At 49.2% G+C, this 26,617-nt stretch overlaps 1 protein-coding gene across 3 annotated transcripts in view; it reads right to left on the bottom strand.

The window, feature by feature from the left end:
* The window catches only part of NOD2 (nucleotide binding oligomerization domain containing 2), a 39,663-nt gene extending 14,306 nt beyond the window's left edge, over positions 1-25,357 (bottom strand). The window contains exons 1-6 of one of the 3 annotated variants that reach the window (XM_063655047.1): positions 25,288-25,357; positions 18,997-19,463; positions 11,019-11,124; positions 6,617-8,432; positions 2,017-2,100; positions 1,713-1,796 (exon numbers count right to left, since the gene is read on the bottom strand). In XM_063655047.1, coding sequence (XP_063511117.1) covers positions 1,713-1,796; positions 2,017-2,100; positions 6,617-8,432; positions 11,019-11,124; positions 18,997-19,455 — 2,549 coding nt within the window. In that variant the 5' untranslated portion in view covers positions 19,456-19,463; positions 25,288-25,357. Of the gene's footprint in view, positions 1-1,712; positions 1,797-2,016; positions 2,101-6,616; positions 8,433-8,967; positions 9,041-9,242; positions 9,924-11,018; positions 11,125-18,996; positions 19,464-21,634; positions 22,004-25,287 lie in introns of those variants that run through there. The other 2 variants (XM_054454622.2, XM_063655048.1) reach the window with 2 other exon arrangements.
* Positions 25,358-26,617: the final 1,260 nt, after the last annotated feature.

The following is a 26,617-nucleotide window of genomic DNA, read 5'->3' as shown; positions in this document are numbered from 1 at the left end:
CTACAGAAGGGGAAACGGAGGCACACAGACATTGGGCTGACCTGAGGTCATGCAGCTAATGAGGGTTCAAACCTCGGGCAGTCTGGCTCCAGAGCCTGTGCTCTCAATTACAATGATATACGGTAATCCCTGCCCCCTGCTTATCCACAGCTTCGCCTTCTATGGTTTCAGTTATCTGAAATCAACTGCAGTCCAAAAATATTAAATGGAAAATTCTAGAGAGAAACAATTCATACATTTTAAATTGCATGCTATTCTGATCACGCGCCATCCGGCTCCATCCCACCCAGGACGTCAATCAGCCCCCCGTCCAGCGCGTCCATGCTCTGTACGCTCCCATTTGGTAGCCATCAAGATCATCTGCTCCTGACATCCAGCTGCCGACCTCATCGTTGCTCAAAGATTCAGGATCTCTGGGATCAGATGATTCTCCTCCTGACGTGTGGTCAGGTCAACAGCAGCCCAGCGCTAGAGCACAGTGCTGCGTGCGTCATCCACCTCACTTCCTCCCATCACACAGGCATTTTACCACCACACATCTTCCCAAGAAGAAGGGTGAGTACAGTACAAGAAGATATTTTGAGGGAGACGGAGAGAGTCCACATTCACATAGTTTTTATTACAGCATATTGTTATAATTGTTCTATTTTATTATGAGTTGCTATTACTCTCTTACTGTGCCTAATTTATAAACTACACTTTATCGCAGGTGTGTAGGTATTGGAAAAAGCATGGTATGTGTAGGGCTTGGTACTCTCCATGGTTTCAGGCATCCACTGGGGTCTTAGAATGTCTCTCCTACACATACCGGAGGACTACTGTGTTGGCCACAAACTCAGTCTCCATTTCTGAAACTAGCACCCTTCTCAGGGATGGGCCAGCCAGGTCTGGCTACAGCCTATTCCAGGCTTGTGAGTCTGAGGGAGCAGGCAGTGGTAGGAGGACTGAGTCCTTTGTACAAATTGGCACCTGTGGTTCTGATCTCAGCAGCCCTCGCCGAGACTGAGCTATGTGGCCCGCCATTTTAAAATGGCGGCTCCCATCCACAAACCCAGCCCAAGAGGTAAAAGAATAGATGGAAACAATTCTTTACTTTGTTTTCTTTTACTGCCTCACAAATCACAGGAGGCAAGACTATCTGAGAGAGACAGAGAAGGAGAGAGAAACCAGGCCAACCCAGCGGCCAGCTAGAGGGGCAATTTAATGGCGTCAGGTAGGAGAGAGAGAGACTCCAGTTGAAACTGGGAGACACTGGAGTTGCAGAAATGCAGAATCAGATGGACTGCAAACCTTGCATGCTCTGAGTGGTAAAAGGACCTCCTGGGAGTGTTGCAGCAACTGGCTGCCACAGCTGGGGTGGCAAGTAACTGTGTATGCCTCCCCCACCAGGACAAGCTCAACATGCATCGTGCAACTCAGTAACCCCAGAAAGCTGTGACACTCTTAGACACAGGAAAGGAAAGGGGCCTAGAAAAGCTTTCTTGCCCTACAGGCTAAAGGTCAAAAGACAAGAAGTCCTCAGCAGGGCTAGTCCAGAGTTTACTAGGGAGATCACAGCATTAGAGAACCCTTGCTTAAAATGAGACACTGTCCCTGCATTCAATCAGGAGGTCAGGAGCCAGTGTGGGCAGTGCCAGGCCAAGACCAGATCAGACTGACTCAGGTATGGGGCAAAAAATAGTTTCCAGGGAATAAAGAAAACCTGGGCTCACCTCAATGCCAAGAAGTTCTGCCTGCTTGCAAGGAGCTTAGCCATGGAGTGTGCACAGCCGTCAGTCAATTTGTTGTTGAATAGACTGTTCAGTTCCAGAAGAGAGGAGACACAGAAGCAAAGCACATTGGACAGTGAGCACCAAATCCCAGGGTTGCCCTTCCCCTCTGGGCAGGAATCACCTGCACCCCCCATCATGCAAACAGCCCCTGCCCCAGCCCATCACTCACAGCTTCCCAGGCTGCACGACCTGGGGTGAGACCAGGGCACTTGGGGCCCATTGTCCACAGCCCAGGCTGACTTACGCTAACTTCTGCAATTGCTCGCAGTGAAGAGCACATTCAATGAGCTTGCAGATGCCTCGGTCTGAGATATTGTTATCGCGCAAACTAAAGAGACAAAATAAATACATTTGAAAATGGAGCTAGTAAGACAAGAAAAAAATCTACAAATCCCCCAAAAAGACTTTCATTCATCCCTGAAGTGCCAGCATCTGTGCTTCCAGGAAACCCTGCATAGATGGAGCACCCCAAAAAAGTGGAGACCCCACGGTCCCTGGCCAGGGAGGTGACGTGGTGCACTATGATGGGGATGGCCCAGGATGTAGGATCCAGACCCCCTACTAAAGAACCTGAAATCCTTAGGCAATGACAGAGCTAATTTGAGACAATGTTTCCATCTCTGCAAAAGGAACATGATAATCACAGCAGCCTCACAAAGGGGACGATGGTAGAAAGGAGCTGATATATGGGAAAGGTGCAGCCTGAACTAGACAGGCTACCCCTGGGACAATTTACCATCATCTAGGCCAGCAGACAGTAGACCAGCTGGATGAGAGTGGCCAAAACTTCAGAAACAGGCATGTAGGCTGTGGTTAGTGAGGCCCTGCTGCCCAGTCCTTAACCCCAATGACACCACTCCAACAGGCTAGTCCCTGCCGAGCAAGCCCTGTCTGCCACTCCTGTTGGGGCACCATTCCCAAAACTCACCTGATCACAACATCATCTGAAAGCTTCCCTAAAATACAGATTCTCAGGCCCATACCCTGGAGCTGGCAATCAAGTATCTGCAGGGTGGGGCCCAGGAATCTGTATATTTTAACAACTGTGCACATGATTCTTTATCTTTAGGCAAACTTGGCAGGCCCTGACTGAATGGTTAACAGCTCAGGCTCTGGAGTGCCTCAGCTGGATATTGTGATCCTGATCAGTCACTTACTAGTTATTTGTTGGTCTCTTCATCTATAAAACAGAGAACAGGCCGGGCGTGGTGGCTCACGCCTGTAATCCCAGCACTTTGGGAGGCCGAGGTGGGCAGATCACGAGGTCAGGAGATCGAGACCATCCTGGCTAACACAGTGAAACCCCGTCGCTACTAAAAATACAAAAAAAATTAGCCGGGCATGGTGGCAGGCGCCTGTAGTCCCAGCTACTCGGGAGGCTGAGGCAGGAGAATGGCGTGAACCTGGGAGGCAGAGCTTGCAGTGAGCCGAGATTGTGCCACTGTACCCCCAGCCTGGGTGACAGAATGAGACTCCGTCTCAAAAAAAAAAAAAAAAAAGAGGGAACAATAGTATTATCAGCCTCACCAGGCTGTGCACATAAAGCCTTGTGAGCACCTGGTACACAGTAAAAGTCACCTGGAATCATGATCGCTAGCACTGATCACGATCCTTAGCACTTCCCAATAATAATATTATTTCATCCTCACAACAAGCCAGTGAAATGGGTACCATTATTATGTGCATTTATGAGAAAGAAACTGAGGCACAGACAAGCAAAGTGACTTTGCCAAGGTTGTACGGCACATAAAGGCTTTCAGCCTAGGCAGCTTGGCTCCAAACCCCACTCTTAACCATGACATTGTGCAGCTTCTCCCTCAGGGCCTCTTATGGCCACTTCTGTAGTGCAGTGATTTTTCAGACTGCAGGTTGCAGGTCATGCAAATCATTTTGAAGGTCCTGAGCAGCATTTCTAAAATGGAAATAGAACGGAACAGAAGAGAGCAGAGTGCCTCAGAGTTCATAAAGCAAAGTCATTTTGTGAAGTTTAGGTTCCATGTTTACATGGTGGTGCGTGCTCTCTCTCTCTCTTTCTCAATCATTGTGGGTCACATTCAAAAAACTTTTAAAGCCATCACTCTAGAGTCTGAGAGAGCCAGACTCTAAAGAAACCTATATAGGGGCACTGTGTATATAGGGTTTCCTAGAGGCTGAGGATTTCAGTTGGCATGGAAACACTTCAAGTGGGAGAGAGGCAGGTTGGCACTGTGGGAGAGGAGCCTGTGCCCTCCCCTTCCTCCCTTCCTCTCTTTCTCAATCTCTCTCTCTCTCTCTCTCTCACACACACACACACACACACGTACACACAATGCACTCACAGCAACCTCATGGTTGCTTCCCCTCCCCTACGGCCTTGGCAGTTTTAGTGTGTGTAAGGTGAAGAGCAGTAAAACTCGCTCAAGGACAGTAATTTCTAATGGAAAACCAAGCTGGTTGCTGCAGACCAGTAGTTCTCTCAGGGCGAGACCACTTGTATCAGAATCACCAGGGGTGTTTGTGAAAAATATAGATTTCCTGAGCCCCACCCCAAACCTACTGAATGGGAATCACTAGAGGCAGGCCCAGGAATCTGCATTGCCACAAGTGCCTTTACACACCACAGTCTGAGCACCATGAGCTAGAACCAGGCCACCCTCACCTTTCTCTGAACATAGAGACAGACCCACAGGTTTCCCAGAGCCCTTCTGCACACCCTGATAATCACGGGGACATCCCTAATCAAGGATGGATGATCCATTCAAGAATTCCAGAGATGGACTGGCCTATGAGGATCACACAGGCCAGTCATGCCTTGCCTCTTGAGGTAAAAACTATGAGTCTACTACCCAGGAAAGTGCACAATTCTTATTTCTATCAGGGAAATTGCTCCAACAGACAGGTTTCCAAATTCCCACTCAAAGTATCATGATCCTCCCCCCTAGGGAAATAGAGTTTGATGCTGGCTGTCTTCCATTTGCCTGGCCAGATCCACTCTCCCCCTTTTCTACCTGTCTCTGGCTCCTGGGAGGCTGATGCCTGGGGACTAGTCCAGCAGACAGCCCACTCGGCCTCCCTGATGGGTCCAGCCAGTGGAAGGCGCTGGCCAGGGGCAAGAGTCGGGGTGGGGAGTTAGGGCCAAGCGGTATTCTTCCAGTTTGCAGAAGCTCAGACAGCCATCTCCATACCTTCCCCCCAGCTAATTAGTCTCCCTCCCCTTCAAGTCTACCCTCCCCCAGCTGTTACTAACCCCAGGCCCCTGCACCAACCCTCTCGCTCTTCCTAACTCCTGCCCGTGGCTTGTAAACAATCTGTTTATTAAACTCTCCTCAAATCACCCATTTTAAGTGTGTCATCTGTTTCCTCCAAGACCATGATGGGTATAATCATATTTATATTCATTGCATATAATACATATATATACATATATATATTCGCTATATATGTTATGTATTATGTTGTTATTATGCTTTAACCTAATGACCATGGTCCCTATGTCAGGGTTAACAAAAGTCACTACATAGTTTCTAGTGGGTATCCATGTGTTTGGTCCATGGTGAAAACTAAATCTTGAAAAAACCAAACACCGCATATTCTCACCCACAGGTGGGAATTGAACCATGAGAACACATGGACACACGAAGGGGAACATCACACTATGGGGACTTTTGTGGGGTGGGGGGAGGGGGGAGGGATAGCTTCAGGAGATATACCTAATGCTAAATGACGAGTTAATGGGTGCAGCACACCAGCATGGCACATGTATACGTGTGTAACTAACCTGCACATTGTGCACATGTACCCTAAAACTTAAAGTATAATAATAATAAAAATAAAATAAAATAAAAAGAAAAATAAATCTTCTTGCTTTGCCCCCAGAGAAGATGTATACCATCCTAATACTCTCAAGAAGAGGTTTGTCCCATGCTTAGGGTCAATTAAGGTCATCCAGGTGTAGCCCAAAGCCCCTGGAGGCTGGGAATCAATGTTAACTTCAATCCAGAACTTCTGCTTTCCTATAGGTTCTAAATAGAAGCAGGGCATTCCCCTTTCAAGCTGGAAGGATGTTGGGGAATCTGTGGCATGCTGATCCGCAGGCCTAGGCACACCCTCTGCCCTTGCCTGCCCCCAAGATGTGGAAAGAGGCCCCTGAGTTCAGGGGCACAGATTTTCCAAAGGGCAAAACCTCACATCTTTGGCTGGGGCTCTAAGCAATACAGGTAGTGCTGAAATCCTGTTTGGACACCGTGCTACCTCAGGAATCCAAGAGTGGTTGTAACCCTGCAGCCACTTTCTATTTCTTGGGTCCTGAAATTCCTATCTGGTTGGGGTGTTAAAGTCTCTGATGGGGCACAAGTCACCTCTGATTTGGTGTCGTTCCTAATATGGACACATACTACAGAAAACTTTCGGCAAGTGACCTCAAGGTTTTCAGGGAGCTTCTGAAGTGTATCCACAGACTGGTGGGGGGCAGGAAACCTGTAATCAGAATGATGCGATTTGTGAACACCAGCTCTGCCATTTCCTGTGTGACCCTGGACAAGTTACTTCACTTCTCTGAGCCTCAAGTCAAGGATAATGGAGATAATAACATTCCTGCCTACCCCCCAGGGTGGTTGTAGAGATTAGATGAGGTCATTCCGGAAAGCATAGCATCAGACCCAGCACATAGGCCAGTCAATAAAGTATGGCTGTCATCATCACATATTGAAATTAAGGCCCAGAAGGGAAGGGATCTGGACAGTGTTGCAAAGAATGGTGGCAGAGGCGAAGCTGGGCCCAGACTTCTAGATCCCAGCTTGGTGTTCCCACACTTAGCCTTGATGGTGCTCCCCCATACCTGAACAGCAATGCCCAGTAATACTCACTACAGAGCCTTGCAGACACCAAGGCAAGGCAGCAGCTGCTCCACGCCAATGTCACCCACAGAGTTGTAGTCCAGCTGCAGGGCCACGGGCCGCCGGAGGTGCTGCAGCACAAAGGCCAGGGCAGCACACTCAGCGGGGCCCACACTGCAAAATGTCAACTTCAGGTGCCCGACATTCAGGCCACGTGCAGCCTTCCGAGCCAGCCGCTCCTCCTGCATCTCGTACAGGCTCCGGATGAGCCAGATGAACCCGGGCATGGCATGCACGCTCTTGGCCTCACCTGGTGCAGCTGGCGGGATGGAGTGGAAGTGCTTGCGGAGGCTGCGGGCCAGACACCAGCGGGCACAGGCCTGGCGCCGGAGCAGGGCCTTCTCAGATGTCTGGCACTCAGCCAGCAGGCCCCAGTGCTCCCGGGACAACAGCCCCGCCAGGAAGGCTGCTGTGATCTGAAGGTTGTGCGGCTCGGCCTTCTGCAGCAAAGCTGCCACGCTGCTGTCCTTTCCCTCCGAGCCCTGGATGCACATCGTGGGCAGGAGCCTGGCCATTGGTGAGTTGCCTGGCCTGCCACAATTGAAGAGGTGTCTGAGCAAAGCTGGTGGCACATCAGCACTGAGTGCCAGGTAGAACGCAGCAAAGAAGCACTGGAAAGTGATGTGCAGGAATTCCAGGGGCGCTATACTCCCTGGCATAACACCTTTGGCACGCACCAGGAAGCCAAGAGAAATGTCATCAGGGCTGACCTGTGCTGCCTGGAGCTGCTGGGCTGAGAACACGTAGCAGCACATGCCCAGGCCCCACAGAGCCAGTCTGCCCAGGTGCAGGAGGGTGGGGAGGCGGCCCCGAAGAAGACTGGGTCCCAGACCCTGGGAAGCTGAGTCTGGGAGGGTGGCATGCAGCAGAAAATGCTGCAGAATCAGCAGGTACATATCCGTAGTGGTCTTTGGGGACCCCCCCTCCTGCAGCAACAGTTCCTGGTGGCATTTGGACACCATCCATGAGAAGACGGGAAGGTGGCACAAACCGTGCAGGGCTGAGGTCGCTTGGAGCAGGCGGATGAGGCGGTCCGCCACCCCGGGCTCACGATGGCGCTTCCTCAGGTACAGCTCAATGCCCTGTTCAGAGAAGCCCTTAAGGTTGAACTCGGTGCGGATGTACTTCCTGAGGAACGCCGACACAGCGGCCGGACGGCTGGTCACCACCTTGCAGGCATTCTTCAGCAGGTTGCCCTGCAGAAGGTTGAAGAGCAGGGTCTGGACAGAGGTGGGGTCGGTCGGGGAGCAGTGGCGTTCGCGATCCGTGAACCTGAACTTGAACTCGTCAAAGCCATCAAAGGTTAACAGAACACGGTCAGGGTGGTCAAGGAGTAACTGGAAGATGTCTTCTTGACCAACATCAGGCCAACAGCAGTGCTCAAAGAGTAGAGTCTGCACAGAGAGTGGTTTGGTCATGCACTGCAGCTGCCGGCAGCTGAATGGGAAGACAAAGAGAAATTCCTGGAAGTCTCGCCCTGCAGCCCACAGCAAGTGCAGCCGCTGCAGGAGCGTGCTCTTGCCACTGCCCGCCTCACCCACCACCAGCACAGTGTCCGCATCATCATTGAGGTGGCCGGGGGTGCTGAAGAGCTCCTCCAGGCCCAGGGTGGCCGGGCTCTTCTGCGGGGGTCCAGCCATGCCCACGTCTGCCCAGACCTCCAGGACATTCTCTGTGTATATGTCCTCCAGGCAGAGCGTCTCTGCTCCATCATAGGTACTGAGGAAGCGAGACTGAGCAGACACCGTGGTCCTCAGCTTGGCCATGTACTTCTTGCATGTGGCAGCTGGAAGGCAGAAGAAGAGGCAGATGAAGGTGGCACCATGGCGAAGATGGGACCTAACCAGACAGTGGGCTGCTGCGGGGGAAGCTGACATAACTGAAGGGATAGGAGAGCCAGCGGGTGCCCATCCTGGCTCCTCCATTCACAAGCTGTGGACTTTGAGGACAGTCAAGGAAACTTCCTAACCCTCAGCTTCCACCTCTATAAGGTGGGAGAAATGTTGGTCACTACCTCACAGAGTTTTACACGGATCAACTAAGATGACCTATGTCAAGTGCTTAGCACAGTGCCCAACACAAAGTAAGTGCTCAAAAGACATCAGTGACTGCCATCATCATTACTGATACCAGGAGGAGTTCTGGATGATGGGAAGGGGCTCTGGGCTGGGATCAGAAGACCCGTAATCTGATATCTGTCCTGCCATAGTGGCCGGGTGGCTTTGGATAAATCCCTTCACCACTCAGCCTCAGTTGACTTTTTCTAAAGGGGAACAAAGGGCTTAAGGGCTCAGGAGCCCAGTCTCTGAAGTCAGACACACCTGAGTTTGAAAACCTGGGTCCACCATACACTTGGGCAAGCCATTTAGCCTTTCTGGGCCTCAGTTCTCTCATCTGTAAAAATGGGGACAATATACACCTGGAAGGATTGTTTCAGGAGGCAATGAGATAAAACAGAGTTTAAAAGAATATCTGACATGGCAAACTCTCAAAAAAATGGTGCTTATTATCATTATTATTCATGGATATAGTAGGCACAACAATAGACCCTCTAAGATGTCCATGTCCCGATCCTCAGAACCTGTGAATATGTTACCTTACGTGGCAAAAGGAACTCTGCAGATGTGATAAAGTTAAACTTCGAGATGGGGAGATGATCCTGATTGATCTGGGTGGACCTAGCAAGGGAAGGCCTTGGGGTCACCGGGGTGCCCCAGCTGAGCACTCGAACAAGAGTCTGTGATCCTGCCTCCACTTCCCCATCCTCCCCATGCACCCCATGCAGGGAGAGTTTTCATGCAGGGGGTGTGTTTGAAAGGCCAGTGCTCTTCCTTTCTCATCCTGAAAGTAATGCAAGCAAACCATTTCCTGTGTCAGGGTTTAGTTCCCCTTTCAGGAAATGGGGAAGTGCTGGTTTAGCGCCCCAGGCTGGTAGGAGCTTGGCATGGTCCCCCACCATCACAGCCTCACTGCCCCCAAGCAAACACTGGCCCACTATTTTCAACCCAAAAACTAACAAGTAATTTTCACAGAGCTCTGAGCTCACTGATGACTATCTGCAGTCACACAAAGGGGACGCCCTGTGTTTATGTCACCTCTGTTGTTCCCAGAGTTGATGATTACTGCTGAGCTTTCTGCCCTCTGAATATACCAGGATCCCTGAACTTAGACCATAAGATAGATATCTTCCTCTCCAATACATATCAGATATATATCTTCCTCTTCCGACCTGATTTCCAATGCAGGTTTTCCAGCCATCACCAATGATACTAAAATTCTCCAGAAAAAAAAAAAAAGTCATTTTATAGAGAAATAAACACACCAATTGTCACCTTTAGAAGTGTGGGGAATCTTGCACCCTGGCCTGGTCTTACAGGAACTAGCTGTGCTTGATGATATCAACAGCAAACCTCAACCAAGGGCCAAACCAGGCCCTGCGCTCCGTGCTGCGCACCCTGCTGTGGTGCACTGATGTTTAGATCCTGTTCTTCAATGAGACGGTGCACTCGCGAGTGCCAGGCACAGACTTCCAGCCACCCCTCCCACAGGCTTGCTTGCTGCCCAGAGGGCACAGCCCAGGGTGATAGACCCATCTGCCAGCACCACACACAGCTCAGGGGGCCTCAGTGCCAATGAGCTTTCCCTACAGTGGTGTAGGAACAAGCCCTAAAGAGTGCCAGGCTTGCACCCTCTCTTTACAACTGACATTTCTTCTCCCAAGAAAAGAGAAAGTGTAGGTGGGGACAATTTACAATCAGACCCTTCTCCCCCTCCCTCGTCACTTAAACTCTCTGCCCAGTTTCCACAAGGTGGAAGAAAACAGCACATACTTCTCAGGTTGTTGCAATGGGTAGACATTGTCCATAAAGCACCTGGCAGGATGCTTGGTATGTTCAAGTGGTGCAGTCCAAGCCCCTCCTGTTCCTGAGTTTGGGTGGTGACCCTGGGCACTGAGGGATACCAGAGTCTCTAGATCTACTTGGTTCTTGAGTTTCCGATTGTGAGCTGCTAAATTTCAGAGATCAAGAGATACCAGCCCTAACTCAAAACACGTGTCCATATCTTTTTGGTACAGATAATGAGAGTTTGGATGGTAAGTAACACCTTTAGTTAGCCCTCAATATATGGTAGCCCAATTGTCAGTATATTGTGTGGGAGATAATGAAAGCTAATAGCTAACATTACGCACTTTTGTCCTTTTAATCCTCCTAAAATCCCAATGAGACAGGGGGTGGTGCTAGCCTTAAAACAAGGAAACTGAGTCACAGGGAGGCTATACTGCCAGCATATGGGATGCTAACTGAGGTGTGTTCTGTTCTTAACCATGGATCTGCACTGACTGCCCTTCGATTAACTGAGAACATATACCTACCTTCCAAAGGCAGGGCCAACGGGACTGGTAATTCCTGAACATGTTGTAGAAGGAAGGCAGCCAATCCATTCGCTTTCACCGTGGCAAGATCAAGCAGCCTTCTTGCCTACGGGAAAGGCAGAAGACATTATTCTTCCAGGAAGGCTGATGGAGCAATGTGGGAAGGCTTACTGATTACTGCAACTTCATAAGCATCTCTCTTCCATCCACAATAAAAGGTCAGAAAAACAACCAAACAACCACATGAGTTTCAAGTAGTTAATACAGTGTTGGATGGTGAATTGAACACATGCATCCAATCTGGCTCCTACTCAAAACTCACTAAAACAGTGAATAACTGAAAAATAAATGAAACAAAATGAAGACATAAACCTACAAAGATAGGGAAAATGATTCTGCAGGCTGTAAATCATTTGGAAGAGAAGTGATTTCATCAAGTCTCGTGGATTGAATATTTGAATACAATCTCTGCTCAGACTCCCACATCTTCATCTCCAGCCTGAACTGTCCCCCTGAACCCTGGACTTGCACATCCAACTGCCTATTTTCCATCTCCACTTAAAAGTTTCATAAACACCTCCAACATATTCAAAACTAAACTCCTAACCTGCCCACGCATCTGCCAAACCGACAGCCTTCCTCATCTTGGCTAATGTTAATCCCATTCTTCCAGATGCTCTGCCCCGAAGTCTTGGAGTCACCCTTGAAGCCTCTCCTCTGTAATCTGCCAAATCCTGTTGACTCCACCTTCAAAGCATGTCCCAAAGGGCACTGTTCAACAGAAATAAAATGCAGGGCACAAATGCAAGCCGCATGTGGAATTTCAAATCCTCTAACAGACACATTTTTTAAAGTTAAAAGAAATAGATGAAATCAACTTTAATCATATATTCTATTTAACCCACAATAGCCAAAACATTACCATTTCAACATGTAATCCATGTAGAAAATAGCAAGATATGGCTGAGCGTGGTGGCTAATGCCTGTAATCCCAGCACTTTAGGAGACCAAGGCGGGTAGATCCCCTGAGGTCTGGAGTTCCAGACCAGCCTGGACAACATGGTGAAACCCCATCACTACTAAAAATACAAAAAATTAGCCAGGCGTGGTGGCATGTGCCTGTAGTCCCAGGTACTCAGGAGGCTGAGGCAGGAGAATCACTTGAACCTGGGAGGCGGAGGTTGCAGTGAGCCGAGATCACACCACTACACTCCAGCCTGGGTGACAGAGCAAGACTGGGTCTCAAAAAAAAAAAAAAAAAAAAAAGAAAGAAATAGCAAGGTATGTTTCATTCTTTCTTTCATATTAAGTCTTTGAAATCTGATGTGTATTATGTGCTTATGGAAACTCCATGTGGACCAGCCAGGTCTCTAGTGCTCAAATGCCATCTGTGGCCAACGTCTGCATACCACACACAGAGCCATTTCTTGTCACCTCCTCTATACCATCCTCCTCCAAACCACAATCCCTGCTTATCTGGAAAGCTGCACAGGCTGAAAAACTGGTCCCCCTGCTTCTGTTCCTGCCCTCACAGCCTAGCCTTAATGCCACAGCCAGAGTCTAATCCTTTACAAACAAAACTCAGGTCACACCACTCCTGTACGAACATGCCAATAGCATCCCTATTTCCTCAGAGTAAGAGTCCAAGTCCAACAGTAACCTTCAGGGCCCAAAACAGACAAAAATACCTGTCTAGAATCACGTGGACCCAAGTTTCTCCTTTCATGCCCCCTCTTACTCCACTCAGCATCCTGGCCTCCTGTTTCCTAAAACTACCAGGTATGTTCCTGCCTCTGGGCCTTGGCTCTGGCTGTCCTCTCAGCTTGGAAGCCTTCCCCCAGCCATCCATGTAGCTAATTCCCTGTCCTCCTTCAAGTCTTTACTTGAATTTCACCTTCTAAGTGAGAACTCTGACTACTCTATTTAAAATTGCCATCATTTATCCCCTTCCCAAACTCTCAACTCCCAAACCCACTTTACTTACTTTCTACAGCACTTACCACCTTCTAGCACACTCTGTAATTTCCTTCCTTTGGCTTATTGTCCCTCTCCCCTGACTGGAGTGTGTGTATTTCCAAGACAAAGATTTTTGTCTGTTTTGTTCACTGAGGTATCCCCAACACCTAGAAGAATGTCTGGCACAAATCAGGTGCTCAAGGACTTGCTGAATGAATGAATAATAACAGACTGAGGAGACTCCTGAAAGCCAAATCTTAACCCCAAAACAAGAAAGTTGAAAACCATGCAGTGTGTACCCTAGGATCTGTAAAGGGCTCTGGAATGATCAGCATGAGGGACCTCCAGAACTGAAGGAAATGACTAAAACAAGGAGGACTGAATCAAAGTGGTTTCTGAAACAAATTTCTGGTTCATCCCCAGGCAAAAGGTCTGTGGTCTACTCAGATAACTTGATCAACCCAGGAGGCGAGATCTAAAGATATAAACACTGTCATTTCCCAAAATATCTACAGTGAAATTCATGGTAGACAAGTTTCACCCACATGCTCAACAAGTTTTAAAGTCCTACTTGTCAATCTTGAGAAAGAAAACCAAAGAGTGTCATGAGCCCAGAGAAAGCATCTAATGTGGGAGATAGAAGCCAAACAAGGGGGGAAGGGGAAAGCAACTTGTAGAAAAAGTTTACATAGGGTGAAAAACAGTCAAACAAACAAAGAACCCACCTATCTTATGATCCTTAAGTCAAAGAAGATGTTGCATTCATAAAACAAGAGTAAGATACTACAGAAAAGAGACAGTCAAACCTACCTCTTGCAAATTAAAATCATGACATCAAAAATGAAAAATTCAAGAGTTTAAAGATAGAGCTGTGACTATCATAGAAAAGTAGAGCAAAAAGACACAGAGATGGAAAATAGAAGAAAATTAAATGATCAGTCAAGGAATTCTAACATTGAATTAATAGTAGTTTCATAAAAAGAGAAGAGATAAAATGGAGAGGAAGAAATCACCTATAAACTAATCAAGAACATTTCCCAAAACATAAAGAGAGAAGTTTCCAGATTCAAAGTACCTCTTGGGTGACCAACACAATGGAAGAACACCAAGGCACATAATTGAAATTTTAAAATGCTGGGGACTAAAAGAAAATTTTAAAAGCTTCCAGAAAGAGTTTTAAAATGGTTTTGGAGGCTGGCTGTGGTGGCTCACACCTTTAATCCCAGCACTTTGGGAGACCAAAGTAGGCAGATCACCTAAAGTCAGGAGTTCAAGACCAGCCTGGCCAACATAGCAAAACCCCATCTCTACCAAAGGGTGTGGTGGTGGGTGCCTGTACTCCCAGCTGCTCAGGAGGCTGAGGAAGAAGAATTGCTTAAACCCAGGAGGCGGAGGTTGCAGTGAGCCGAGATCACACTACTGCACTCCAGCCTGGATGACAGAGTGAGACGCTGTCTCAAAAAGTTAAAAAAAAAAAAAAAAAGGTTTTGGAATTCTTAGAAGCAATATTGAAAAGAGATGATAATGGAATAATGCAATCAAAATTCTGAAGGAAAATGATGGCCAGCCCAGAATTTTATACCCAGCCAAACTATCAATCCAGTATGAGGGAACTTTTAGACATGTGAGAGCTCAGAAATTTTAACTTTCATACATTCATTCTAAGGAATTGACTAGAGGATACGGTCTAGCAAAATGTAGTAAACCAGGGAAGAAGAGGCCATAGGATTCAGGATACAGGAGACCAACGCAGGAAGACCATGTAGGGAAATCTCAGCTTGATGGCTGTATACTAAAAGTAGATGGCCACCAGTTCAAACAGAATGGAGCAGTGACTCAAGATTCAGACAGGTTGAGGGCAGTTATCTCCTATATGTCCAGGCAAGCCTGACCCTAACCTTTATCTATATTTGACTTGTCTTCACCATGAACTAATATCATTTCTTCTCAACTCCTGCTGCCTCAGTCAGCTGAGGACATTCATTTCACTCCACAGAAGTGTTTAGCCTTGGCCTATTCCTGTGAGCTATAATAGCCTTTGGCAACTTTACCACTGACTGTACAAAGCAGCCCACTTCCCCTGGCCATGTTCCTCCGGACACAGTACCTAATTCACATCAGCCCTACCAGACCCTCCAGCTGCAATGAGCCCAATATTTCCCCAGACTCATTCATGGCATTGCCTACTGACTTCCCAGAAGAGGTTCTTATAAATTCCCAGGGAAGGAAAAGCCAGACCAAGTCCCTGAGACTCCACTTAGCTTTCCCTGCCTTGGGAACCTTCATCTAAGAAAAGGCAATAGTGACCTTTGTTGTTTTTTTTTTTTTTTTTTGAGACAGAGTCTTGCTCTGTTGCCCAGGCTAGAGTGCAGTGGTGCGATCTTGGCTCACTGCAACCTCTGCCTCCCGGGTTCAAGCGATTCTCCTGCCTCAGCGTCCCGAGTAGCTGGGACTACAGGCATATGCCACCATGCTTGGCTAATTTTTTGTATTTTTAGTAGAGACGGGGTTTCTCCATGTTGGCCAGGATGGTCTCGATCTCCTGACCTTGTGATCTACCTGCCTCAGCCTCCCAAAGTACTGGGATTAAAGGCTTGAGCCACCGCACCCAGCCTAATTTAAGTGACCTTCTTTACACAGCTATTTTTGGCTTGCTACTCAGTTTTTCAATATAGAACAATACATTGTTTGGGGATTTATTTTAAAAGATGCTAAAACATTAAAGAAAGGCAAAGAAATGATTTACACAAAAGTCAAGCCAGTGTTTACCTCTAGTAGTTGCAATTAAAGAAGGCCCCAGGTACTGGCAACATCCTGTTTTTTAACCTGGGTGATGGGAACAGTTTACACTATACATATGAAGTATACACACTCTTCTGTATGCATGGTGTATTTCCCAATTTAAAAAATGTTTAAGTTAATATTGTTACAGGAATCAGGCAATTCAGAGCTCAGTCTGACACCTCAGCCCTATCAACTTTAACAGTTGCATGAGTCAGACGGACAGCTGGTATTACAGCTGGTGTTACCAGCCTCAGGTTTCCTAACAACTGCTATGCCCAACTGAGCAAGTTTACCACACAAAGCCCCCACATTTTATGACAGACAGAGAATAGCACAAGCTCTGGAGGAAAACAGGCCTGGATTCAAATTCCAGCTGGGCCGCTTCCCAGATGGGCGATTTGGGCAGTTTCTTCATTGTTAAGAAACAGTGTAGTCACACTACACCCTTGTGAGGCTTAAATAAAACAATACAGGGAATGGACTGGGTACAGTGCCTGGCACACAGTAGGAATTCACTCAGTCAATAGTAGCAATGGGTATTTTTGGAATTTAGTTCTTTAACTTGCATTTTGTTTCATTCCACAGCATTTTCTGTCCCTAACCTGCCATCAATGACAACTACTTCTTTACAGGAAATTAAAAGGCCATTTGGGAAGACATGTTGGTTGGCTATACCACAAGCACCATCCAAATGAAATCAGTAAGGCCACTAAGGGAAGGCCACCAAATCAGAGTCACAGAATGTCAGAGCTCAAAGGGATTCTAAAGGCTGTCAGAGACAGCTGGATTCTAAAGGCTTAAACCTCAGGCAGTGCAATCCTTTCAAAATCTCCTGCTCTCCTCAGATCTGTTGTCTCCCATCCCTGCTACCCACTCAGCTCAGTCCCAATCTTCAATGTTTGCTTTTGCTGTCTATTTAGCCCTTTCTTAAGACGAATTCTTAGCTCATTAAAATTCAGCCTTAGATGGGCGCGGTGGCTCATGCCTGTAATCCCAGCACTTTGGGAAGCCGAGGGAGGAGGATTACTTGAGCCCAGGAGTTTGAGACCTCAACATAGCAAGACCTTGTCTCTACAAAAAAAAATTAGCCTGGTATGGTGGTGCTAGCCTGTGTCCCACCTACTTGGAAGGCTGAGGCGGGAGGATCACTTCAGCCCAGAAGTTCGAGACTTCAGTGATTTATGATCGTGCCACTGCATTCCAGCAGCCTGGGTGACACAGTGAGACCCCATCTTAAATAAATAAATAAATAAATAAATAAATGCCTTTCTTCTTTCCTAATCTAGGCATCTAAGGTTGTAAATTTCCCCCTATGTTCTGCTTTAGCTGTATCCGATAGATTTTGATAAATAATATTCTCATTATTGTTTGGTTCTGAATATTTTCTGATTTCCATCATGATTTCTTCTTTGACCCATGAGTTATCCCATTTCTTTTCTTCACCAATCCATGTACTTCCTCTATCCATGTCCTGTCTTCTCTGGGCCGTAGGGATCTAGGCTACCTTCTCCAAACCCCTCAGACCATCTGTACCAGATCACATTGCTGAACTTTTAAAGATGACAAGACACAATCTTGTAACTTCTCAGATGGGCTGATTCAATTCCCCTAACAAATTATAAGAGAAACTAAGGTCAGTCCAATAACGAATATGTCTTCTGTATGTGCAACTAATCAGAGAGGACTGTACTATGTCTGCTCTGTAAATACGTAGCCATGTGAGCCAGCTTTAGTGCAGCCTTGAAGACAAATTCGTTTATTTCATCAATCTCAATCTAGGGTTATCCAGACTCATGTGAACAACACATACATTTTTGGAAAACGGACAAAAATAAAAACTAAAATGTTCCCCAACCCAGCCCATTTTAACACTGCAGTGTCATTCTAATTCAATCATTCATTCAATAACTCACTTATTTCATCAACAAATATTTATGGAGTACCTACTATGTGCAAAGCTCTATGAACACAATAAACTTTAAGCAAATACGTATGAAGCGCCTAATAGATTCTGGCTGAATAGATGAATGAATAAATGAATGATGGATGAATAAGTCAATGACCAGTGCTGGCCAATTGGTCCAGCACTGGCCCCCTTATTAACTACTGTGAGCTTATTCAAACTACTTTCCTTGGTCTCAACTTCCCAATTTATAAAGTGGAATGTTAGTGATTGTTCCATCTGCCTCTCAGGAGCCCTAAGAATCACTATTTGGAAGAAAACAGAAGAGTTTCAAAAATACTCAGTGGTCATTTCTCTGACCAGATGGTCTCTGCTGAGTTATTACATTCTCAGGGGCAGTTATATACCAACTCTGAACATCTATGATCTAATGCAATTTCATGTCAGAAATCCTACATAAACATTTAAACTATATTAGTTTATAATATGCTATGTTAATTATAAAATAAATTCAATATACTGCAGTCTTATGATCTGCTGTGCTGTTAATTTAAAACAGACAGAAATAAAAGTGTACAAGTATAGAGTATCACTCATAACAGAAATAATAAATAGCAGCCAGTGGTAATAGACACTATCCTAAGCATTACTCAAATTAACTCACTGAATCCTCCAAAGAGCCTTATAGGATAGGCACCATTTGACTATTACCATTGTTTTATAGATGAGGAAACTGAAACAAGAGAGACTGAGGTTGGAGAGGCTCCTTAGGGAAGCCTGAGATCACACAGGGTTGACCTTGAGCCTGCACCATTCTGGCTCCAGAATCTGAGCTCCCGGCCACCACACACTTCCTCTCAGCAGAAGTGTTCTGTTGGCCAGGCAAAGTGGCTCATGCCTGCAATCCCAACAGTTTGGGGGGCCAAGGCGGGAGGATTGCTTAAAGCCAGGAGCTGGAGACCAACCTGGGCAACATAGCAACACCCCATCTCTAAAAGAAAAAAAAAAATTAGCTGTGCATGGTGGTACAGCACCCGTAGTCCCAGCTACTCGGAGGCCAGAAGATCACTTGAGCACAGGAATTCAAGGCTACGGTGAGCTACGATTGTGCCACTGCATTCTAGCGTGGGTAACAGAGTGAGACAAAGAAAAGAAGAAAGAGTTGTATGTTTCCTGCCAAGAGTCAAGAGGAAATTTTACCTGCCTGGCTACCTTTTTAGGGGAAATCCCACAGACCAAGTTACCCCACAGGCTGACTTCATGAGGACAAAGCAGTCTTGGTGACTAAGCACCCCTTTCCTGGGAACTCTGTGATGCACGCCAGGAGTGCCTCACCCTCTGGGACGGTGTGAAGATCGGCAACCTGATTTCGTCACATTCGTACTGGCTGACGAAACCCCGCTCCCATGCCAGGTTCAGCATGTCCTCCACATGGCTGTGGAGCCTCCTGACAATGGCTGGCCGGTGACTCTGCAGGTCTCGGGCTGGGTGGAGCGAGTGGGGGTCCCAGCAGCCATGCAGCTTGGGGGACTGGCTGTCGGCCTGGGCTTCTTGGGCAGCCGCGATGAGTTTCTGACAGGCCCAAGTACCCTTATTCCAGACGGTGTCCAGGAGGCGCCTGGCCAACTGGGAGAGAGGCTGGCCCAGGAGGTGGAAGCCCTCGTAGTCCTCCCAGGAGAGGACCTCCCAGGACAGCAGCCAGTCCAGGACACTCTCGAAGCCCTCCAGGGACCCTGAGACCAGCAGCTCCACCAGCTGGCTCCTCTGTGCCTGAAAAGCCTCCTGCGAGCACATTTCACAACCTGGGGAGGAGAACAAGGTCAGTGCGGACTTCTTCAGAAGCCAGACGCAGGGTGGTCGGGGAAGGCCAGGGCAAGTCAGCCCCAGCAGAACCCGAGTTAGCCATGGTTCTAGCCTCAGACATTACCCAATCCAAGCTCCCCACCATATAGATGTGAAAATTGAGACCCAGAGAAGGCAAGAAACACCTCAAGGTCCCACAGAGTTTGAAGCAACCAAGAATTAAATCAAGACCCCTAAGTCCCATATCCATGCTTGGTCTCCGGCTTAAAACATTTTAAAAGGCTTGAGGTAATATTAGGAGCAAGAGATCTCCCAAGGTCACTTGAGATCAGGAGCTCTAGACCAGCCTGGCCAACACGGTGAAACCCTGTCTCTACTAAAAATACAAAAATTAGCCGGGCGTGGTGGCGAGCGCCTGTAATCCCAGCTACTCAGGAGGCTGAGACAGGAGAATCACTTGAACCCGGGAGGCAGAGGTTGCAGTGAGCCAAGATCGTGCCACTGCACTCCAGCCTGGGCAAGACAGCAAGACCCTATCTAAAAAAAAAAAAAAAAAAAAGAGAGAGAGACAGAGATCTTCCAAGCAATCAGGGAATTCATTCTCTTCGAAGCAGGGTGAGAGGGGCTCTTTCATGCTGGCTGGATTCAGGCTACAGCAGTTTCAGTAATGGCTTAATATTAATTAAGCATAAACTACACACCAGGCGCCATTCTAAGTGCTCTCCTGCATGAATTCACTGAACCCTCCCAGCCACTCTGAAGTAGTACCTATGATCTGCCCATTTTACAGAGGAAGACACTGAGGCACGGAGGGGCTAAGTGATTTGTACGGTGTGTCACAGCTAGACAGGCAGAGTCAGGATTTCAACACGAGTCGTGTACGACTCCGGAATGCATGTCTCTAACTCTTACATTTGGGTTCCCCATGGGGGCCCCAAGCCTGTGCTGTGTGTTTTGCACACTGCTACTCCAAGGGGTAGACTCAGAATATTGTTCTAAAGGTCCTGTCCTAGGCGAAGTGAAAAATTACGGTGCAAACTAAGTTGTTTCCGAGCGTTCTGGTGCCTTGTCCCCCATCAACACTTCCCACACACACTTGCCCTAGAGCCCTCACCTCCCTCCCATGCCCTCGAAACCACCGTGCACAGACTGCTGCCACTGCTATCATCAGTGACCTGCTGTGGGTTCTGGGAATTTGAGGCGAAGTGACCCTCCAGGAGCTTCAAGCCCTGAGAGGGTCCCTGAGCAGCCAAGAAAATCTCTCAGCATGGTCAGTTCTGAGATTGTCATGGGGTCCGTGGACAAGGGCTGCTGCGGTGCCCTGAAGAAACGAAAGTGAAAGGGTGTAGGCAAAGACAACAAAGAGGGCTGTCAGCTTCTTTTTATAAATCAGGGACATTCCCAGACACTCGAGGGAGCAGATGCCAAGTGGCCTGGGGATTTTACCTCTTTCCCGATGGTTGTTTATGTGTCTCTCTCCCTGCCTGGGCCACGTGGAAGCCTGGGTCTTACTCCTCCTAGCATCCCTGAGCCTGACACAGCATTGTCCCCCACAAAGACACTGTGGGAATATTCATGAATCAAATATCCCCTGGGCTGGGGGTGGGGGGAACACTCTGTACCCGTCCTCATACGGTAGCCAAGGTGAGCAAAAGGAGAAAGCTCCAATCTCTCAGAATGCTGCTGGGGCACAGGGGGCCCTGTACTGATCAGATGGGGAAACTGAGGCAATGAGGTTACTTGTGTGTCTGGCTGCTTGGGAAAGAGGGTGTCCCCCTCTGCAGAGGCCACTGGAAGCCAGGATCTAAGGTAGTTCTCTCAGGCCAAAGAGTTCTCCTCCCTGTGCCCACAGCTAAGCAGAGGAGCCAAGAGGGTGGGGTGGCCAGGGACGGGGGAAGAGAGGACAAAAAAGGGGTAAAATAAGCTCTGGGCTCGGCCCTGGAGTGGTTCTCAGCTATGGAAACACCAGCCAAGGACGCGACAGCAGCCCCCACGATCGCCCCTGCGCAGGTCCTGGGGAAAATAACCACCCACCCATTCTCCCCAGAAAACAGCCCAGAAACAGAGTCAGCACTCCCCATCTGACCCCAGGCCTGGGAGCATGCGCGCAGCCAGGGATGAAAGAAGGCTGAGAATCAAGCTGAGACAGGACAATGCCTGCTCCTCTTACCCAGAGAATGTCCAAGGAGGACACTTGCTCTTTCCTCCTCATCGTGAGAGACGGAACCACCCTTTTCCCCCATCAAAGCCCATTAGGCTAGGGGAGCAGGCATGGCATCTGTGGGATGGCCTTGTGCAGAACATCAAAAGCCCAGTGGCCCAGGACTGGTGAGCCAGGATCTGTCTACCAACCCCACCTTCAAGGGAAATTCCCAAAGGAAAAGCCGGAGGCCAGAGTTGGCCAACCAGCCTTCCAGAACTAGGTAATTCCAGGCAATTCCGGCACAAAGCCTTGTGCATCCTGGAGACCATGACACTCACTGAAAAACCCCACTTGGGAGATGAGACACATTCACGAGGGGACAGGCCACAAGTAAGTAGGGGCCCCTCCCTTGCACACCAAGCCTAGGGCAGCCTGGCCTACATGTGAGCCATACACAGCCCGGCTAGTGACGTTGGGCTTCTGTGGACACCAGGAAGGGGAGGCCCGCCCAAGCCACGTGACTCAGAGCTCTGTCCTCCCAGCAGCTGCATCACTGCACCTCTGCCCTGGCCTTCTTCCAGAAACCTCAGAGCAGAGAGAATCCTGAGGGTCAATTCAGCCAGCCCCCTGTCTCTGAGCAGGCATTGTCCTGTCTCATCTTAAACATCTGTGGAGGAGAACCTGGCCTTAGTGCTGTTCTCACTAACCAGCTCAGGAAGCTCACCAGCTTGGGAAGTTCCTCATTATGTCTAGCTTCAGTTTCTCCTGCTTCAGTTTAAATTGGGAAAGAGAGAGAAAAAATATTCACTCATTATCTGTTTCCTAAAAATTGTCCTTAACATCCTTCCTCTTACTCCTTTATTACCTGGTCGGGCTTCCCCTCTTCAGGTGAAATCTATCAATCTATCTGCATTGCCTTTTGATCTCTACTTCAGTTACTACAACTTCAAAGACACCATTGTCCTCCCCAAGGTGAGGCCCATGTAGAGAAAGGAGCACTTCCTTGCTGAAAGAGAGGGTCAAGCGGTGACCCACGTGGGCCCTCCCTGAAACCCAGGCCCAGGCCTGAGCCTGGACACCTCCTTCCTTCCTGAGACCACAGCCAGCCTGGTTTCTCTGGGGCCAAGAGCAAATGCTTTGCTTAAGTGCTGAAATCTCAGCCCACTGACCCCTTGCAGACAGGAGAGGAGGGGAAGCCCAGGGAAGCTCAACTTTCCAAGTGTCCTGAGTCTCTGCCGGGGCCCAGCCCCCCACCCTCCCCCAGGCATCCTGCATTCTCCCTCCCCAACACTGTTCTCTCCCTAAGAGATCGACTCCCCCCACCAGTGCGCAATGCACTCTAATTCTCCATTGTAAAAGTAAAGCCCTCTCTTGACACCCCCCTTCTTCATTTGGCTCCAATCCCATTTATCTGCTCCCTTTACAGCAGGCCCCCTTGTCTGTTGCCTGTACTGCTGTCCCCAAGTCCTCCCATCCCCTCCCATTCCCTCAAGTTCCCCATCCAGCTCCAGTGAAACTGTCACCAGTGACCTCCCATTGCTCAATCCTCAGCCCTCAGCCTGCTTGCTCTGCCAGGGGCACTGGTCATATTTGTTCCCTCCTTCCTCTTTGGGGCATTTTCTTCATTTCCTCCAGGACACCCCAACTCTCTGATTTTCACTCTTTCTGTCTTCTTGGCTGGTTCCTAACACTGGGGGCCCCAGCACTCAATGGTTAGACCCCTTCTCTTCTCCATATCACTCCATCCCTAGATGAGCCCACCTGCTCTTGTGGCTTTAAATACCAGCTATATGGTGATGATGCCCAAAGTTTTATTTTCAACTCCAACCTCCGCCCTTAACTTTTCCCAACTGCTTACTCATCATTGATGCCTAATGGACAGCTCAAACTCCACAAGCACAAAACCAAACTCTTGCTCTCCCCCCTAAGCAACTCCCATTTCAGTTCATGGCAGCTTCAAACCTCCAGAAGCTTGAGCCAAAAACTCAGAATCATCTTTGACTCTACCTTTCTCTTGCACCCCAACTCCTATCGACACAGCCTTTGAAATATATCCCAAATCTGAATGTCGGGGTTTTTTTTTTTAACCAACTCTGGGCCATGGGCAAGCCACCATGGTCTCTCCCCAGAATGACAGCAATGATCCTCTCAGCGGGCTCTCCTTCTGCCCTTACCCCACCCGCCATGATCCATTCTCCATCCCACAGCTAGACGGACCTGCCAGACCCCAAGTCAGAGCAGATGACTCCTCTGTTCCAAACCCATGCTCCCATCACACTCAGAGTGAAAACCAAAGCCTCCCAGCCCCCCAGATACTCACATGGCTCACCCCTCAATTCCTTATGACTTTGCCCGGCTATCGTGATCTTGGAGAAGCCTTCCCTGGTTGTGCTATATACAATGCAATACCCAGCCCCAGCACCCCATCCTGCTTCCCAGCTTTGTTTCACTCGTAGCACTTCCTGCCACCTGCTATGCCATGTATTTACTTATTTCATTGCTGTCCATTCCTTTCTAGAATGTGCACTCCATGAGGGCAGGGGGTTTTGTCTGATTTTCCTATTGCTCCATCTCGTGTCTCATCCAGTGCATGAATGATGACTGCTGGAATGAATGAAAGAACTGACATGCTCTGCATGGCTCCGGGAGACAGACATGGAACCAAGGTGTAGAATCTGTAAGCCACAGATTTTAGCTAAAGAAAACAAGAGCTGCAAGGCACTGAAAAGCCACCTTATCAGTAACAAGCTCCCCACCACTGGGCATGTGTCACAGAGGGGCTCTGCACTGGGTAGGAGGGAGGTAGGCTGGATGAGGATGCTTCCAGCCTCAGATCCCAGGGTGCAGAGAGGCAAAGGGGCCTTGAGTGACCAACAAACTCAGGGGCCCCAGCAGCCCCATGGCTGAGTGATTGGGACAGGCAAGTACAGGTGGTGGGGATGTCACTATGGTCTTTTTCACTAAGGGGTCAGGGGAGGGAGACAGGGCAGGTGTTTCCCCTCTGTAGAACAAGGACCCTGGAGGAGGCCAGGTCACAGCCCATGGGGAAACCAAGGCCATGGCAGGAGAGGCTCAGAAAGAGCAAACTCAGAAGCAGGGGTCCAGCCCCTAGCCCTCATGCAGCTTCAGGAGGTCCTCCCCAGGGGGATTGGGGTGGAGGGCTTTTCAGTTTGTTGGAATGAAAGCAGGACCAGATGGCTGCTCCATCAACCTGAGAAGCAGAGGAGAGCAAACAGCCGGGAGATGTGGCCTTGCAGGTCCTGGTGTGGGCTGTCTGGGAAGAGATGGATTTGAACTTAGATCTCACACCCAACAAGGGAGAAGGAGGAGGCAGGAGATTCCCTTAAGAGGTACAGAGAGCAGCAGTAGGATCCTCCAGGCAGACTCTCTCACTTATACCCACCCACTCACTGGTATGGTGAAGCTGGGGAAACTGAGTCCCACAGAGAGGAAGGAAATCAAAAGAGTGGCCCAGGGGCCTCCCCAACCTCGAGATACCCGCTTTCCGTCTCACTTCCCATCTACATCCTGGGACTCCCCCAGGAGAAACCGAGGCAACCCTTGCCCAAGCCCTGCGGCCAGGACGGCTCAGAAGCCAAGTGTTCAAGTCCCGGGGACGGGAACCTCGGCGCCCACAGTCTCCCTCCAGCCCACCCCCAGGCGCTGGGCACAGCACTCACCGCGAGCCGCCTGCGCGCCGACTCCAAGGCCCGCTCCGGGCCACGACTCCAGGCTCCGGCTCTGGCTCCGGCTCGGCTCGGGCTGCGGCTCCGGGTGCGCGGGCGCTCGGCTCCGCCCCCGCCCGGACCCCGCCCCTGCTATGCCGAGACCGCAGCACCCGCTCCTGTCCCGCGGCCCCGCAGCACCCGCTCCTGTCCCGCGGCCCCGCGGCCCCGCAGCGCCGGCTCCAGGGCTGGCCAGGCTTACCTGGGACAGGGCAGGACCGGGGCTGCCTGCGGGGCCGGACGGCCCTGGCTGTGTGCCCTAGCCAGTGTGCCTCTCTTTCTGGGCCACGTTTCAACCAGGAGGGAACCGGGGAGTCCTCGGAACAACCCGCTTCCCAACACATACACATACACACACACACACACACCACACACCACATACACCGCTTCCTAACACACACGCGCACACACACACACCGCTTCGCAACACACACACACGCCCTGCTTCCCCCCCCAACACACAAACATGCTTCCCAATACACACACACAGCCCTCGCTTCCCCCAACACACACACCCTGCTTCCCAACACTCACACACATACACACACACACACACACACACTTCCCAACACACACACACACACCCTGCTTCCCCCCCACACACAAACATGCTTCCCAATACACACACACAGCCCTCGCTTCCCCCAACACACATACCTTGCTTCCCAACACTCACATACACACACACACACACGCCCTGCTTCCCCCCCACAAACATGCTTCCTGATACGCATACACCCCCTCACTTCCAACACACACACCCTGCTTCCCAACACTCACATACACACACACACCACTTCCCAACACACACACACCCTGCTTTCCCAACACACACACCCCACACACACCCCACACACACCATTTCCCAACACACACACACTACACACCCTGCTTTCCCAACACACACACCCCACACACACCCCACACACACCATTTCCCAACACACACACACTACACACCCTGCTTTCCCAACACACACACACCCCACACACACTGCTTCCCAACACACACGTGCACATACACACATCCCACACACACACCACTTCCCAACACACACACACCACACCCCACACACACCACTTCCAACACACACACTGCTTCCCAACACACACAAACATGCTTCCCAATATACACACACCCCACTTCCCAATACACACACACATCGCTTCCCAACACACACACACACACACGCACACACAGCCAAAACTAGGAAAACTTTTCCGGAGTGTGACAGGTTACATGTTAGGTAAGAGTGGACTGGTCATTTAAGGTTCTTTTTTTTCAT

Source organism: Pongo pygmaeus, chromosome 18 (genome assembly GCF_028885625.2).
Source record: "Pongo pygmaeus isolate AG05252 chromosome 18, NHGRI_mPonPyg2-v2.0_pri, whole genome shotgun sequence".
Taxonomy (NCBI): domain Eukaryota; kingdom Metazoa; phylum Chordata; class Mammalia; order Primates; family Hominidae; genus Pongo; species Pongo pygmaeus.
Note: the sequence above shows the minus strand (reverse complement) of the source record. Positions and strands in the feature narration are given on the sequence as shown.